Source organism: Rhinopithecus bieti, unplaced genomic scaffold (assembly GCF_001698545.2).
Source record: "Rhinopithecus bieti isolate Rb0 unplaced genomic scaffold, ASM169854v2 scaffold_1304, whole genome shotgun sequence".
Taxonomy (NCBI): domain Eukaryota; kingdom Metazoa; phylum Chordata; class Mammalia; order Primates; family Cercopithecidae; genus Rhinopithecus; species Rhinopithecus bieti.
In genome coordinates this window covers 771,198-788,848 of record NW_016803307.1, presented here as the reverse complement: position 1 = coordinate 788,848, position 17,651 = coordinate 771,198, and the positions used below count along the sequence as shown (strand labels likewise).

Here is a 17,651-nt window from a genome sequence, read left to right as displayed (position 1 = left end):
TGAAAGGTTTACACTTTTAGAAATTAAAATAAATGTGGCCTCTCCCTGATCTAGTTTTCTGTAGCACAGAGCAAGCTGCTTTTTATTTATAACACATTAATCTCAATTTTAATACTGCATAAAAATCAATTAATTTCCTATAGGATTAGGTGGAGTAACTTTCTCAACATTGTCTCGGCCCAAACAGAGAAAACATTCTTAACATGCCTAGATTAGTGATACGAGGCCCAAGAGAAAAATTTCAAGACTTTAATAAAATACAGAAAGACAATGAGAGTTGCGGTGTAAACTGGGATGACTCTCATACAGGGGAAAATGTCACCTGTCACCAAAGGAACGCAAAACATTGTGTTGTCCATTATGCCACTCACTTAGCACATGTGGCTCTATGGATTTAAAATTACTTAACATAAAATAAAAAAATCAGTTTCCTACTCCCTAATGGTTAGGACAGAGTAGAACATTGCTCTGACTGCAGAGGTTGTACTAGGCAGCACTGGACCAAAACCCAAGAGAAACCACAATCCTGAAATTAATTTTACCTGGACACACTAATTCATTCTTGTTGGCACAAAGGAAATCCTTGAATGTAAATCTGCTCTTTCATGCTCCACAGATGCATGAGACATTTTCTGGGCCTCTGAATTTACATTGGCTGATTTTTTTTTAAAAACATCATGCTACCACAATTCAGGCATATGTTAGTTTGAATTTTCTGACAATTATAAAGACCATTAAGGCATTCCTACTTTATTTCTGAACCATATCTAGCAAAACCTAACCAGTCTTCTCACACAAATTAACCTCAGAAAAGACAGCATATCAAGTTGCCAATGGGGATGTCTGCTTATGGCCACCAGCATAACCCAGGTACTCTGTAATTTAGAAACCTAAACCAGAACACATTTTCTTTTAAAGAAACAATATTGTAAGTATGAATAGTTCTTATTTACCTCCAAACATCTGTACTTTAGTACAATAGCTTCTGGGTTCTAAGGACAAGTGAATTCCTTGGCTTTTTCCTAAGACCGTATTCCCCTGCTAGAGTCCTAGTCACCACATGGTTGACAAGAAACAGTATCCTGGTCCCCAGACAGAAGCTGCTTTGGATCAACTGCCCTGCAGTAGCCAGAGCTGGGGCACCATAGCGGGTGAGGATCATGGGCAATTTCTGCAGGGGCTCCCTCCAGGTGCAGGAGAGTTTAGGGCTTTCGCATGTGGGCAGGACTGTTGCTAGAGAGAATACATCCCCCCAGTGGGTGGTGCCCAGCTCAGGGTCTGATGTACTTCTTGGGCTGAGCAAGCAAGCACACACACATGATTTCCTTCTAAGGCATGTTATAAGTTAGGCTGTCCTAAATTCACAGACTACCTATGAGAAATTCAGGATTTTAGTTCCTAGGAACTGGTGTTAGACTAATCAACCCAACGAAGAGAGAGAAAAAAGAGAGTTTTCTAAAGAGACTAAGTGAGAGTCAATGCTAAATGGAGGAATTCTAACTCCAAAGTGACTGCTAGTGCTCAGTGGGGGTCACCTATGCCTCCAGTGACAGGATGACAGGGCTTCAAGACCTCCAAGTTTAATGCCATTCCACCATCATACGAATCTGAGTGCAGACATTCTGCCATAACCACATCTCCCATCCAAGTACTAACCAGGCCCGACCCTGCTTAGCTTCCGAGATCAGACGAGATCAGGCGCGTTCAGGGTGGTATGGCCGTAGACCATAACCACATCTCATAAAGGCAGCGTCCAGTTCCCATTCAGGAATCGTACCTGGGTGTTACAGTAGATCCCACCAACAGAGTAATTCTAACCTGTGGGATCTGGAAGATTTAGGTTTTTTGAATTCAATCTCCTTCCCTGCCATATTTGAAATTCATGCTAAAGGATGAAAATCTCAGATAAGTTAAAGCTCCTGACTTGGGGTTCTGATTCTGGCCTGCTACCTGCTGCCCTGGGAAGAGGGTGACACAAGCTGCATAACTATCAAATGAGGTCAGCCTGATTTTCATAGAAAGGGCTCGTCCTGCATCTGCCTTTTCACAGGGCTCGCTTGCCAGCAGATTAGCTGGGAAGGCTGCAGTCACATTACTAAACTTGTTAGCATTTGTCCTGCAGACCGAGAACTTTGCCAAGCATATTCAATGGTATCATTTTGAAAGAGTGCTGGCATTTCACTAGAAGAGAATTACCGGCTATGGGGTACCAAAAAATGCTTAAGCCTGGATCTGTGGCTGATGACATATTCATATTTTCATTAAAAAAAAAAAAAAAGCCTGCTTCCTGCATTACCGCCATCCCTTTCTCTATTCTTCCTTCTCTTCCTCGCCACTCTCAATCTCATCTCTGTCTGGAGCCTATTAAAACTGTCACAGAGCTCTTTTCCTCCTGCCTATTTAGGCGATAATAGGTGGGGGAGCAGCCAAGAGGGCAGGCTTTGGAGTCAATCAGTTTGAATCCTGGTAACTTGTTGATGCTTCAGTTTTTGCAGAATGGAGGTAATACCTGCCTCACAGGGCTACTGAGGAGGATTACATAAAATAATGCATGTGAAGTGCTAAAACAGTATTAAGTGCACCGTACTACTTAAGGGTTAGTGGTTACTATTTTCTAGCTCCGGGGCAGCCATACACTGATGGACATAGAATAGTGTCTTGTGCTTTTCAAATGTTGGTTACAGCTCCTTTGTGGGCCATGATGAGTTGTGATCAACATAACAAAAAATAATTTTTAATAGGGTAGAACAGAAATACCAGAATATGTCACTCATGGGAAGGGAACTGCTGTTTTGTGGAAATGTTGTTTCACAGAGCACTTGTTTTAGTCGAAGGTGAAAGCTACTAGCATGGAATACTGTCGAACCCTACAGTCAGGAAGACCATGGTCCTTCAGCAAGCAGGTCAAGTCACTCTCCTTAAAACTTTTAAATGGCTCACAATCAGTAAAAACTTCAACATCCCTCCTAAAGAGCATTACGACCAATCTTCTCAGCCTCCAAACCCCACACCATGTTGCAGCTACACCGGCCTTTTCTGTCTCCACAACAATCACTTCCAGGCCTTTGAAACACTTTTGTTCCCTCTGCCTGGAAGATTTTACCTCAGTACTTCAAAGAGCTGGCTCTTGTGTGCTTCAAGTCAAGCACCGCTCCTTCACAGAGACCTTTGCTGAACCCCCAGCACGGTAACTCCTTCCCCTTTCCACTCTCAAGAGGTGCTACCCACCCTGGTGCCTCCTAAAGTTGTACAAGGTATTTATCCTGCGCAGAGCAGCCTTAATTTTCCCTAATGATAGCCACTCAGAATGTGTTGTAGTCTTTGGCTTTTAAACAATCTGAAAATAAGAGAAAACCCAATGTCCCTGCCAGTTCTAAACTACTGTTTTGAAATTAAAGTCTTCCAGAAACTCTTAGTATAAGACCATCCGTTTTTCTTTTACTCATCAAACACAGAACATTCATTTTATTCAAATTAATTTTATTACCCAAAACTTACCCCTTTAGAGCATATGTTTTCTTTAAAAAGTTTACATATACAGGAGTGGAAATCTTTCTAAAATTGACTACATCCCCTTCTGCTATCAACAGGAAGATACTAAATATACTTTCACTTTTTATTAGGACTTCGGATGTTTTTGGCAATTTCATTTCTTTAACTACAGCTATAACAGAGCAGGGCTCTTGGGGGCACATCAGGAAGGCCACATCTGGACCTGTTTTGGGCAGCTGCTCTCCCGACTGGTCCCTCTCATTTCTGCCTCAATTTCTTGCAGTACATCCTGAGCTGAGAAACTAGACCAAGTTTACAGGAACTATGTATAAAGTGATCTGCATACAGGCGTCAAATATGCTTCCAGGAATAAAGTTTTTGTTTACTTCCCAGTTCTTGCTCTATTTGAGTAGTGGAGCCAACAGATGGTAACCCCTAGACACAACTTAACACACTGACAGGCCAGGGTTCTACTCTGCTTAGCTCAGGCAGGACTGCTGAAAAGTCTGCTAGAAAACAGCAGCTTCTATGACCTTTTCTATCTCTGTGAGGCTTTGGGCCCCTGCCAGCAGTTAATCTGAATAGAGCAGACTTACAGCCCAGATTTTTACTAGTTTCCTGGAAAAGCGTCATGAAGTCGCTCACCTTACAGTCTGAATTCTGCTAAGTCACCATCCACTTCAAAAGGAGTTAACTGAATCCAAAGGCCTAAAACAGAATCTCGGTGGAGGGGACAAAGATGACAGGGGTCTGTAAGAGCATTTATGTAACTAGGAACATCTCTTTTGGGGGCTCTTTTGTAGTATTATTGTGGAAATAAGTTCAACTACTAAACTCTAACCATAAAACAGACACAAAAATCTAATACAGAAAGTTCCTTAGAGATCATCCATCAGAGCAGAACCTTAGCCATAGAAACTCAGTCGCTCAGGTTTCTATGGTATGCCGCTCAGGACATACCAACCCAGATAACCAAACTTTCCAAGTGCCAATAAATGTGTATCAAAAATGAACTCTTTTGGCTATAAGTCTGAGGCTCATTACATTCTTCTTTGTCTTTTTAAACCATGTCTGAGAAACATAACCATTAAGTGGAGATTAAGTCATCGCTCGTTCAGTTTCACTACACACCAGTGATAACTAAGTCACAGAGATACTACCAAAGTGACCCAAATTCATATGCTGTCCCAGTGCAAGCCTGTCTCCTTCTAAAAATTATAATCAGGATTTCAAGGATCATATGAAATGTAAAAACATGCATGGGGGCTTTGTGGCATTTATTTTGGTCTGACACCAACTTCTGCTATTCTCCCAAATCCTTAATATGTTCAGATATGGTGTTGCCAGATGCCCCCAGTACCTGCCCAAATGGCAAATCCAGAGGCTTCTTGTCCTTCCCCACCTCTTGAAAGCCTGCCATCATTCTGCCTACACACAGCAATACTTCTAACTCCCATACCAAATTTCTAGGAAATTAATATCTGTGGCTTTATAATTAAGATTACTTTTTCAGGTGACGGTAAAGTATGTAATATCAAAGAAAATGCTAAAACCTGAAAGGTTGCAGGGCAATGAATTCTATCACTTCTGGTAGAATGTACCGATTTTCATAAGTTACAGAGTATTAAGTGTTAAAGTATTCTGAAACAATTAAAAATTGTTAAAAAATACAACTAAAAGAATGTATATATATAAACATGCAATTCAAAACACGAAATGATAGGGTTTTTTAATTAGTCTTACAGATGAGGAAATTGTGGTCCAAAGAATTTAAGTTCTGTTTTCTTCTTCTTTTCTTTTTTGAGACGGAGTTTCACTCTTGTCGCCCAGGCTGGAGTGCAATGGTGCGATCTCAGCTCACTGCAACCTCTGCCTCCTGGGTTCTTGCGATTTTCCTGCCCCAGCCTCCACGGTAGCTGGGATTACAGGCGTGTGCCACCACTCCCGGCTAATTCTGTATTTTCAGTAGAGACGGGGTTTCACCATGTTGGTCAGGTTGGTCTCAAACTCCTGACCTCAAGTGATCCACCTGCCTCGGCCTCCCAAAGTGCTGGGATTACAGGAGTGAACCACCATGCTCAGTCTTAAGCTCTGTTTTCTAAGCTCACACAACCTGGGATGACCCCAGGTCTTAGACTCTTATCTTCAGACTAAAGCCCATTCATAAAATGTATGTCAACTTTCAAAATAATTGTGCTTTAACCAAATATCCAGTCACAGGATGATAACAGAGATACTAAATGATGAAAACTATAGCTTAAGAGCAAAGAAAATCCTGACCTTTTAAAAACTTGGCTAAATCTTGGGTGATGGCAGGTATCTTATAAATCACAATGATAGCCAGCTTTGCACAAAGTTTACAGACAAAGGAGAGCAAAGCTAGAAGGACAGAAAAGTGGAAAACAACAACAAAAATAAATAAAGAGAGAGGAAGAGAAAATATATGAAAGAATACTTTTCAAGGCACTGCATATCAGATAAGAAAGGATCCCTGAGATATAGGGGAAAATGAGTGGGCTCTACAATTTCCCCCACTTACTGCCTGGGGAGAGGCTCCAGGTCATGGGCAGGAAGGTAAAGTAGAGCCCAGTGGACTCCCTGGGTGGAAGAGATGGAGGTGAAGGTCTGGGGAAATCATTTACAATAGAACTGAAACATAAGAAACATTCAGGGATAACAAAAAAGACGTGAAAGACCTATACTGAAAAACTACAAAACACTGCTGGGAGAAATTAAAGATGTAAGTAGAGTGGAGAGATATTCATATACTCAAAGACTTGATCAATATTGTTAAGATGTCAATTCTCCCCAGACTGAGCTATAGATTCAATGGAGTCCCAATAAAAAACCCCAGTAGCGTTTTTGTTTGTTTTTAAGTAGAAATTGCCAATCTGGTTCTAAAATTCACGTGGAAATTTGGAAAATCAAAATATCCAGAAGAGTCAAACCAGTTGAAAAAGAATAAAGCTAGAGGGCTAATACTACGTGATCTCATGGCTTATTATAAAGACACAGCAATCAAAAGAGTATGCCATTAGCCAGGTGCAGTGGCACATGCCTCTAAGTCCCAGCTACTTGTGAGGCTGAGGCAGAGGTTTGTTTGAGCCCAAGAGTTCTAGGGCAGCCTAGGCAACACAGCAAAACCTCATCTCTTAAAAATATAAATAAGGCCAGGTGCGGTGGCTTACGACTGTAATCCCAGCACTTTGGAAGGCCAAGGCAGGCGGATTGCCTGAGCTCAGGAGTTCGAGACCAGCCTGGCCAACATGGTGAAACCTCACCTCTACTAAAAACACAAAATTAGCCAGGCGTCGTGGCGCATGCCTGTAATCCCAGCTACTTGGGAAGCTGAGGCAGGAGAATCGCTTGAACCTGGAAGGTGGAGGTTGCAGTGAGCTGAGATCATGCCACTGCACTATAGCCTGGGCCACAGAGTGAGACTCTGTCTCAAAAAACAAAACAAAACAAAACAAAAAACAATAAAAAACAAGAATGAAAACAGACTGAGAGGAAATATTTGCAAAGTTTGCAAAGCATGTGTCTGATAAGACTTATATCGAAAATATAGAAATGCTCAAAACTCAATAGTTTTAAAACAGACAAATGATTTCAACACACTTCACAAAAAAAGATACACACGAGACAAATCGGCACATGAAAAGATACTCAACATCACTGATCTTCAGGTAGATGCAAATTAAAAATACAATAACGTACCACCACACTCCTATTAGAATAGCTAAAATTAAAGAGACTACTGCCCATACCAGTGTTAACAAGAATGTGGATGAACTGAACTGGCATACTCGCTAGTGAGAATGCAAAACGGTACAACCATCCTGGAAAAGTCTGGTATTATAGTTTCCTTAAAAAGTTCACACACACCACTCCAAGGGTAATAAGATGAAGAAAAACATTAGTCCATACATACAAACTTGTATGTTAATGTTCATATGATTTTTTTATAATAGTGAAAAACTGAATGCAACACAAATGGTGAATGCATAAACAAACTGGTATATCCATGGAATGAAATATTACTCAGCAATGAAAAGGAATGAACTACTGACGCATGTAACATGCATGGATCTCAAAGTATTTATGTAGAACCAAAGAAGCCAGACCAAAAGAGTATATGCTGTATGATTTCCTAGATATATGAAACTAGATATCAAATGCAAACTATGATTTCCTGGATATGAAAATCTAGAAAATGCAAACTACAGTAACAGAAAGCAAATCAGTTGCATGGGATGGAGAGAGGAAGAAATTACCAAAGGGGCATGATGACATTTTTGGAGGTAATGAATATATTTATTATCAGAGGTGATTTTATGATGTATACATATGTCTAAACTTACCAAATTGTACATTTTAAATATGTGCAGTTAACTTTATAACTCAATAAAGCTGTTAAAAATTTTTTTTGAAACACCTGATTATATCATGAAATGTAGAAACAGAGTACTAATTAGCAAGCTCATTAAGATATGGTCCTTCCAATAATACCAGCAACATCAGTAATGCTTCATATACAGTTTTCTAACTTCAATAATATATTCACATGCCTTGACAGTATGTAAAAATGTTCAGAAACATAAATAGTGATGTTAGAGGCTCAGTTAATATTGTGACATCTTTTCTGAACATGCAGAGTCTTACTGAATGTTACTCAGGTTTATGCTTCAAAATGAAACTACGAACAGTACCAATCAATGAGTATATCTGCTAATGCCATACTTCTAAGACAGTAGGGTCTTAACATGCAGGAATTCAACAGTGATATGGTAGGTCATAGTAACTGGTAAGCCTTAAAGGATTTTTCTGTAGGAGATAGGTATAGAAGACTAATACACTTTTTTTTCCAGTCTACTCTTCTCATGTTTTTAAAGTACAACATAACCTCTACTTATCGAGAACTAGACAAAGACCTCTACAAGCTGGCTAAACCTATTCACTGTGTTTACACCACCAAACTGCACAATAACCTTCACATACTATCCAATGGTATTTCTCACCTTTCCTCCTTTGTTACACTGTTCTTTTGACAATAATGCCTTCCTTTCTCCCCTTCATCTAATTAATGACCACACATTCTTTAACGCAGTTTCTCAAAGGTGGTGTCTGAAGAAAAACCAGCATCAACTGAAGTGCTCTCCCTCTCTCTCTCTAGCATACACACATGCACGCATGTGCAAAGGGCACAAGGAAACTTCTGGGGGGTGGGTAGGGGTTAATGGACAATAAATGCTGTTGAATCAATGTCCAGTGACAGCTAAAAAAGATAGATGCGACAACTTTGCTTTTTGTGCTACAGAATACGCTATGACCTATAGAAGAGACCTGAATCTTTGTCATGCCTATTAAAAAATAATTAATTTGTGCTCTATATCTTATTTTAAGAAGCCTAGCCTGTGTGAATGCATTTTTGAAGAGCAACTTAGAAATACGATCAAAATCGCTTGAGCCCGGGAGGCTGAGGCTGCAGTACACTGTGATGGTGTCACTGCACTCCAGCCTGGGTGACAGAGCAAGACCCTGTCTTGAAAATAAATAAATAAATAATATTTTTAAAAAAGGAAATAAATATGATAAAAAATTATTGTTAATGGAATTTATCTGAACAAGCAAGTTTCACTTAACTGTAAAAAACAAACAAACAAAAAAACCCTACATATGTGGAATGTTTCATTCCCCAGTGACCACAGCTATTTAAATAAGATATACTGGATGTTTTAAATTTTCTAAGTAAATGGTTTAGGCTATTGATGAGTTTTTACTTAACAGGCTAGGCACCTGCAAACCATCTCGCTAATATTACCTCTTTTAATCTCAATAACCCTGTAAGGAAGGTAGTATTGTCCCCATTTAATAGATGACAGTTTGAGAGAGTAAGCAACTTGCCCAAAGCTATAGAGAACCTTCAATTTGACTCAAATAATTGTGCTTTTGTCCATTCTAGATTTATTGCTCAAGACTGTATTTTTAAATAGGATCATAAGCGTATTCATTCATAAGCTAGGCATTTTCTTTCTTTTTTTGTTTTAAAGAGATGGGGTCCCACTCTGTCACCCAGGCTAAAGTGCAGTAGTGGCATGATCATGGCTCACTGCAGCCATGAACTCCTGGGCTCCAGCAATCCTTCCACCTCAGCCTCCCGAGTAGCTGGGATTATAGGCACAAGCCACCATGCGGGGCAAGCTATGCATTTTCTAAATAGGCACTTCAGCATTCTGAACCCAGCATAGGTAAATTGGAAGTTCAAACTCAATGGATGATATATCAGCCCTTAATAAATCCCATTTCTGTTTTATACATAAGAACATGCTCATAAAGATTAAGGATACATTGCATTTTCCCCTCAAAGTTCACATGGACTTTTCTGCTAACTAGAAGATAATTTACCTTTTTGCCTTCAAGAGCCACTGCACTGGGTTACAAACTTAGAAGAAGTCTAAGTTTTAAATGTTGTTTTCTGACCCTGTACAACCTATACAGTTTGAAGTCCGCAAAAGGAAATTCAATGAAATTCACGACTGTGAATAACCCAAAACCTGGTAAAATGTTTAAGGACTGGACCTGGAGTCAGACAGATTTCAATTCTGATGATACGTCTGCTGCTAAGTAGCTGAAAAGGTCTGGTGGGCAACTAACATTGGAGTGATTAGCAAAAAATCAGGAGTCATATTTATTACATTTACATCATAGATTTCCCAGATCTGTCTTTTAATGTGCCTAAGTTACAAACAAAACCCATATCTGAAAAGCTGCGTGTGAACTGTGCGGAAGTGCTTACTTGTTTGTATTATCGGCAGGCAACAGGGCACCCAGGAATATCCCCCTCATCTCTCCTCATCCTGGGGCAAAATAGGTATCTTCCTGGAACGTAAGAACTGGAATTTCTGTTTCCCACAGAAGCAGCACAGTAAATGGTGGCTAGAGTTAGGACCTGTCATAGTAAAGGTGAGACAGGCACCTGCAGGCTGATCCTGGAGCTTCTCACAGGAACATACCTGAGTTCCAAAAAGCCAGCACACACGCAGCTCTGTAAGACAATCCACTTCAGCCTTGGACGAGAACACAAGCTGAACCCCAAATCCAAGGTTATTTCTGGTGTGAAGAGACAAATACTATCCTAGTAAGTAGAGCTGAGCATTTCTAAAGTGGCAGCCTCTCCTTCCAACCATACCTATGGCAAGTTTTTGGTTCATGTTTGTCTTTTTTGATCCAAGTCCATGGCTCTGTAAGTGCAACAGTAAGCAACAAAAAGCAGCATTTTGATATGATCCCCATAAAGCCAAACATATCACATCCAAAACACCACTTTCTGTCCTGCGGGCCATTCTTCATCTCCACGTGGCACACCACCCACCACACCCACTTTTATCTACCACACACACACTTTTATCTGCCCAGCCTGTTTCTCAGTTATTTCTCAAGGCTTCTGCACACAAACAAGCTCTCTTGCATCTGAGCCGCTAGGCTTCTGACCTGTCTTCAGACTTCTATTCAGAATGCGTACCAGTGAGTTCCTACTATGTGCAAAGATTAGTGCTAACCTGTTCTTTTTCACAAGGCTCACCTCATCGAATAAATACATCTGAGACTGTGGCCTTCAAACTCTTCAACTGTGAACCATTGTAAGAAATAATTTACATGCAATCCAATGCACAAGCCTACCCTTCACACACCCCCTCAAAAGATAACTCAGAAGTTCTACATAATATTCTTACTATGGTATGATAGATTAATATTCTTCACCCTGTCCCATTTAATATTTTAAAAAGTCCTGTTGGCAAAGAGATATTAGCACTCCAATGTTCATCAAAGTTATTCACCATTGCCAAGATGTAGAGACAACTAAATGTTCACTGACAGAAGAATGAAGAAAATGTGGTACATACAAGCAAGGGAATATTATTCAGCCTAAAAAAAAAAAAAAGAAAATCTTGCAGGATGGGACAATTTAGATGAACCTTGAGGACATTATGTTAAGTGAAATACATCAGTCACAGAAGGACAAATACTGCTTGATTCTACTTATATCAAGTACAAAAAGAGTCAAACTCATAGAATCACAAAGCAGAATTGTTCCCAGGAACTGGGTGGAGGGGAAAATTGAGGAACTGCTAATCTGTGAGCATGGTTTCAATTATGCAAGAAAAACTAGTTCTAGAGATCTGTACAACATTGTCCCTGTAGTTAACAATACTATATTTGTGCACTTAAAAATCTGTTAAAGAGGTAGATCTTGTGTTAAGTGTCTTGCCACACACACACACACACACACACACACAAGTCCTGGTTGGAATCTTCTAAATGTATGTCAACCCACTACTGAATCATGACCTGCAGTCTGAAAAATAATGCTCTATCTTACAAAAGGGTGATTAGATTACGTTGACATGATGATGATGCTAGAGGAATGGTTAGAAGCATCAGCAAACATTTAGGCATGATGAGACCCTCCCAACCTCAACCCACAAAAAAAAAAGGTCACTTCTTCTCTTTGCCCATAAGAGATGTAGAGAGGTGGCCAGGCACAGTGGCTCATGCCTGTAATCCCAGCACTTTGGGAGGCCGAGGCAGGTGGATCACCTGAGGCCAGGAGTTCAAGACCAGCCTGGCCAACATGGTGAAACCCCAATTCTACTAAAAATACAAAAATACAAAAATTAGCTGGGCGTGGTGTTGGGTGCCTGTAGTCCCAGCTACTCAGGAGGCTGAGGCAAGAGAATCGCTTGAACCCTGGGAGGCGGACGTTGCAGTGAGCCAGATCACTCCAGCCTGGGTGACAAGGGCAAGACTCCATCTCAAAAAAAAAAAAGAAAAAAAGAAATGTAGAGAGGTTCCACAAGAGAAAATTAGTATCTGCATCCCAGATCAAGGGTAGGAGGGAGAACTAGCTGGTGGGAGACCAAGGTTTCACTGAAGTGTCATTGCAGGAGGAAAAGGTAGGGTGGGGATTCTTTTTAATCACTGGGCCATCTTCACAATCTTAATTCTTTCCTTTGTGTCAGGCAACTATCAACACTTCAGGGCAGGAATGTTATTCTTCTCAAAAATTCTATACTCCACCCAGAGACATAACTGAAGCAAATTTAAAATAATAAAAAATGAGCAGCGGGTTATGTTTTACATCTAAGATGACTTTCCTACCTCAGTTTCTGTTTACTCACCACTCCAAAAGACCTCAATATGTTAGTGGGTTGGGGGGAACAAAGGCAGATGTGGAAAACAAAATAGTCTAGGGAAATAGAAAGGATAGATCATAAAACAGTAAAATGCTGGTAAAAGCAGCATTTCAAATGAGGTTTAAAAAAATCAATGTACAGCTTTGTATTTATAACAGAGTATTTGGAACAAGAAATGTGAAGGTAAAGTCTCAACAGTCACTAAAGAAAGTTTTCAGTGAACATCATTTACACATATTAAGGTAAGAGCAGTGTTATCAAATCTTTTTTGGGGGTGGGGGGCTAAGGTCTCACTGTCACCCAGGCTAGAGTGCAGTTGAACAAGCATGGCTCACTGCAGCCTCAAATTCCCTGGCTTAAGCGATCCTTCCATCTCAGCCTCCTGAGTAGTTGGGGCCACAGGCACACGCCACTACTTTTTAAATTTTCTGTAGAGATGGGGTCTCGCTACATTGCCCAGGCTGGCCTTGAACTCCTGGGCTCAAGCAATCCTCCTGCCTGGGCCTTCCAAAGTGTTGGGATTACAGGCCACCACGCCCAGCCATTATTAGAGTCTTAACACAATATCAAAGTCTAATTCTCCACAGATCTGCTCAGAATAATTTCTTCAAGAAGTGTTACGACCTGGCTAAAATGCTGCATCCAATGTTCTCTCTTTATAGATGCATAATACAAGTTTGCATTATTGCCACTCTTTTCCAAGCCTCTTGATCTTTCGGAGTGGGAAGGAGGTAAATCTATTGCAAAGCTCTCCATGAAAGCCTGTTAAAAGCAGAGACACGTACTTCAAGACTCTACTCTTCAGTTCTTCTCACTTCAACTTACCCAACAATTACAAAAGTCACTTAAAATAGGTAGTTCTAAATGCTCTTCCTGCCAACAGGAGAGGCCCTTTTTAAAATGGTAAGATTAAGGATTCCTGGAGGGTCTTGCAGGAATACACCAAATGGGATGAAGATGGATAAGGGGTGGTGGGGGTGGGGCATTGTTTCCGGAATGAGTTGCTGTGCTCCAACTGTGCTGCAAATTTCCTGTTGATGTAGTTCTACCTGGGACAATGACTACCAAAGACATGAACTGCCTGTCTTTGTAGAGAGACCTAGTTAAGTGTCAAAAGAAGCACAGGGCACATTGGCTCACGCCTGTAATCCCAGCACTTTGGGAGGCCGAGGCAGGTGGATTACCTGAGGTCAGGAGCTTGAGACCGCCCTGACCAACATGGTGAAACCCTATCTCTACTAAAAATACAAAAATTAGCTGGGCCTGGTGGCGGGCACCTGTAATCCCAGCTACTCAGGAGGCTGAGGCAGGAGAATTGCTTGAACCCGGGAGGCACAGGTTGCAGTGAGCTGAGATCACGCCATTGCGCTCCAGTCTGGGCACAGAGCAAGATTCCGTCTCAAAAAGAAAAAAAAAAAAAAAATGGAGCAGCACAAAACAATGTCAAATTTTGAACTGCTCTAGAATGACTAGTTACCATACAGTGTAAACTTTAAATGGTAGTTCACTCACTCATTCATGCCACAAGGACCTGATGCCAGGCACAAGGCTGGGACCTAGGAAAACAGAGGTGAACAAGCATAATGTCCCTGCCCTATTTCGTCTTACATTTTCCTGTGACACACAATACAAAAATGAATATACAAAATGGCAGATGCTGTAAAGAAACTATGAACTTTACAGTAAAACTGAAGAATCATCACCAAAACACATGCTGTGCTTTTTCTGTTCAAAGAAGTGACGAACCACTTTTTGTAGAAATGTGAATTACTAGTCATCATACTTTCCTAATTTAAAACAGCACAATTTCTTCAGCTGTAGGAGGCAGAATTATCTCCCAATCTTAAAATTAAAAAAAAAAAAAAAAAAAAAACTAACTTTTTGAAAGGAGATATTCTGCACTGGTGTAACAACACCTCAGCACTTAGACCAAGAGTGATAACAACACTGGTCAAAAGATAAACAGTTTACACAGGTGGTAAGCCATCTAAGGCAAAAACTAAAAACAAGAGAAACAGAGATGGACTTCTCAAGAAGTCATTTAATGTGTACTGCATACGCACGTAATTTTCAAAAACAGAAAGGGGAGGCACAAAAAGTTTTGGCAGATGACACTAAACCAACAGTTTTAACATTGCTGCATTCCAGATCATTCCAATAAACAATGGTTCAACATACTGAGAATCTAGAGACATTTCATCTCTAGGCAGAACACTGGTTTGTAAAGTTTAGATGCTGGACCTAGGCCATGGAAAGACACAAGCAAATCCTAATGTTGAAACTCTAAATGCTTTCCCACTGAGAACTAAACAGGAAAGGGAAGGTTCCTCCCCCATGTAGGAAACTGAGCCATAATTTACTGGTTTCAATTTAGAGCTATCAAGTGTGTGTGTTGGAGGGGAGGGGAGATGAGAAGTTGGAGAGATTTAAGAAAAAGAGACCTGCATGAGGTAGAGCAGAAGTGGACATCCTGAAGACCTGATTTCTAAAAGCAGCAGGCCTACTAGGAACTTAGTCTCTTTCATATTGACCGCAAAAGCGAATTTTGAGCCTCTAAGGTGGATCGTGGTAGTTGCCTGTCTGCAGATACACTAGGTTGAAGACTCGCAGCACCTAATGTCACTTTTTCATGCTCACGCCCTCCCAGCGCCCAATCCGTGTTTATGGAATGAAGGGGAAAACCGAAAAGAATGAATGAACGAGAAAGGAGTCAAGAGGATGGCCCTGGACGCCGACTAGGCGAAGGCAGGGACGATGCTCCCGGGGCCGGGAGGCGCTAGAGGACCCCCGGGCACAGTGGAGAACGCGGACTGCGATAGGGCCGGGGGCGTAGGGCCAGACAAAGGCAGCGCGGGTGGCCAGATAGGGGTGCCAGGCAAGGGCGGGGGCCGCGGGCGCTCACCTCATCGCCCCACTTGAGAACGTCCTTGTGCCGGTCCTTGACGGCGTGGTAGATGTGTAGGAACTGGAGGATCCCGTGCCGCCGCACGTGGTCGGCATGGCGCTTGGTTTCCTCCCAGCTCAGCGGCGAGCCCTGGGACAGCAGCCCCATGGCAGCCCCCTCCTCCTCCTCCTCGGGGCTGACGGCGGCCGCCCGCTCCGGGCGCGAGACGGACACTCAGCCGCCTGCAGAAGGCAGCTGCCGCTCCACCCCGCGGGGGCGCCCTCGGGCCGCAGTCGGCGGAGGGAGGGTCCCGCCCGCTCCGGCGCCCCGGCGGCGGCCCCTGGCGCCCAGGTGACAGACCCTGGGTCCGACGCACCGCGCGGATGTGAAGGCAGAAGACCGAGGGCAGGCGGGACGGCTCTCCGCCCAGCGGCCTCGCCCTCGCCGGCTCCCCGCTGCTTCTGCTCCCGCTCCGATGCGGCGGCGGCTGCGGACCCCACGGCCGCGCTCCCGCGGCGGCTCCCGCTTCTCTTTGCCGGTGTGGTGCACTGGCTTCTTCCTACTTGTGACCAAAACCTGCGCCGCCGCCGAGCATGCCCAGTCTTTGCGTCCGCCAGCTCGCCGCTCCTGAGCGCGATCCGTCGCTCCGGGTTTTATAGACTACGGGCGAAGGCGGGGACAGGAGGAGGTGCAGCGGCGGAGGCGTGGCCGGGGGGAGCCCGGTGGGAACTGCGGAGACTGAGGAGGGGTGTGCAAGGGTGGTTGGGGCGGAGTCGAGGGGAGCAGCTCGCGGGAAGGGGGCCTGAGGTCGGCCTCGTTTTAAGCAAACGCGACATGTCAAAATGCATTTTTTTTTCCTAATCAAAAGAGACAAACTTGGGGTTGGGGAAGAAAGTTGATTGTTTGAATCAATGACGAACTCACCATATTATTTTTTAGTTGGTCAGGGCCTCACACTTAAATCAGAGTGAGAGCGGCAGAATGTGTTGAGAAAAGTATTAACATGGTAGTGAAGTGAAACACTTCAACTCTAGGCTCCATCACTTACTGACTGTGAGACCTGGGACAAGTTCTTCCCATAGCTGCATAAAATTAGATTAATTCTATCTTTTATAGATGTCGTAATCATGTGCATAGTGTACATGTGTATAGTGTTGATGGCCAATAAATTGACCCGGTTATTAAGAGGAATCACTTTGTCAACATTTGTAAATCATCATTATTCCCTACTCTCTTGATTAACTGGTGACATATGTTCTCTGGATGGCACAGACACCATTTATTGCAAGAAGTCTTGAGATAGACCATATGAGGAACATCTCCAAAAGTTTATCCTCCATCTAAACCTAAAATTCATCCCTCAAGTGATCAAAATGACGTTCATGTGAGCCTACAGTAGGGCTGAAGATAGTGGGAACACCTAGAGTTGGCCTTATCTTGGAGGGAAAGGAGAGGAAGGAGGTACCATGCCCCCAAATAATTGTTTAATAAATATGTGTTGACAGAGCAATGACCTGTGAGGGGAAAAGTGCAAGCAACTAGATCATACATGTACCTACCCAGAAAGTGTGTGTTTATCATACCATCTTCCCTCGCACTACAGAGTTAACATTTAGTAAGCACTTATTAATTGCTGAATGAGTGAGTACATGATAGCCAGATTCTCTTCTCCCACAGTCTTCATATTGGTTGTGCCACTCACAGGACTTGGGGACGTGAATACCCAAGGTCTGGCTGGGATTTCCACAATGGTGTGTGGGGGGGGGCGGGGGTGGGGGTTAGGGATGTTTGAAGCTCAGGAGATGATGTTTCCATCCTCCTTACACAGCTGGGATAGAAATCAAACCACATTCTAATTTTTCCACAGCCTTTCCTCTGGGGCAGAGATGACTTAGGCCTTTTGTACCTTTAATTCTAGAAAAGTGCTTGGTATAGAGTGTGTGCTTAATAAATGTTAGCTTCTCCGTGAAAAGCAGGTAGTGGGAGAGGGGGAGAAACAGTGTTTCACATGTAGGTAAGACATCCAAGTATCACTGGGTTATTCTCACCATCTCACTTCACATTTTCATAGACCTACATTG

At 42.5% G+C, this 17,651-nt stretch overlaps 1 protein-coding gene across 1 annotated transcript in view; it reads right to left on the bottom strand.

Moving 5' to 3' along the window:
- GCLC (glutamate-cysteine ligase catalytic subunit) overlaps positions 1–16,227 on the bottom strand; it is a 47,706-nt gene extending 31,479 nt beyond the window's left edge. Inside the window, exon 1 of the mRNA XM_017872923.1 lies at positions 15,589–16,227. Within this exon, the coding sequence (XP_017728412.1) occupies positions 15,589–15,738 (150 nt within the window). The 5' untranslated portion in view covers positions 15,739–16,227. The remainder of the gene's footprint in view (positions 1–15,588) is intronic.
- Between the last annotated feature and the right edge of the window lie 1,424 nt (positions 16,228–17,651).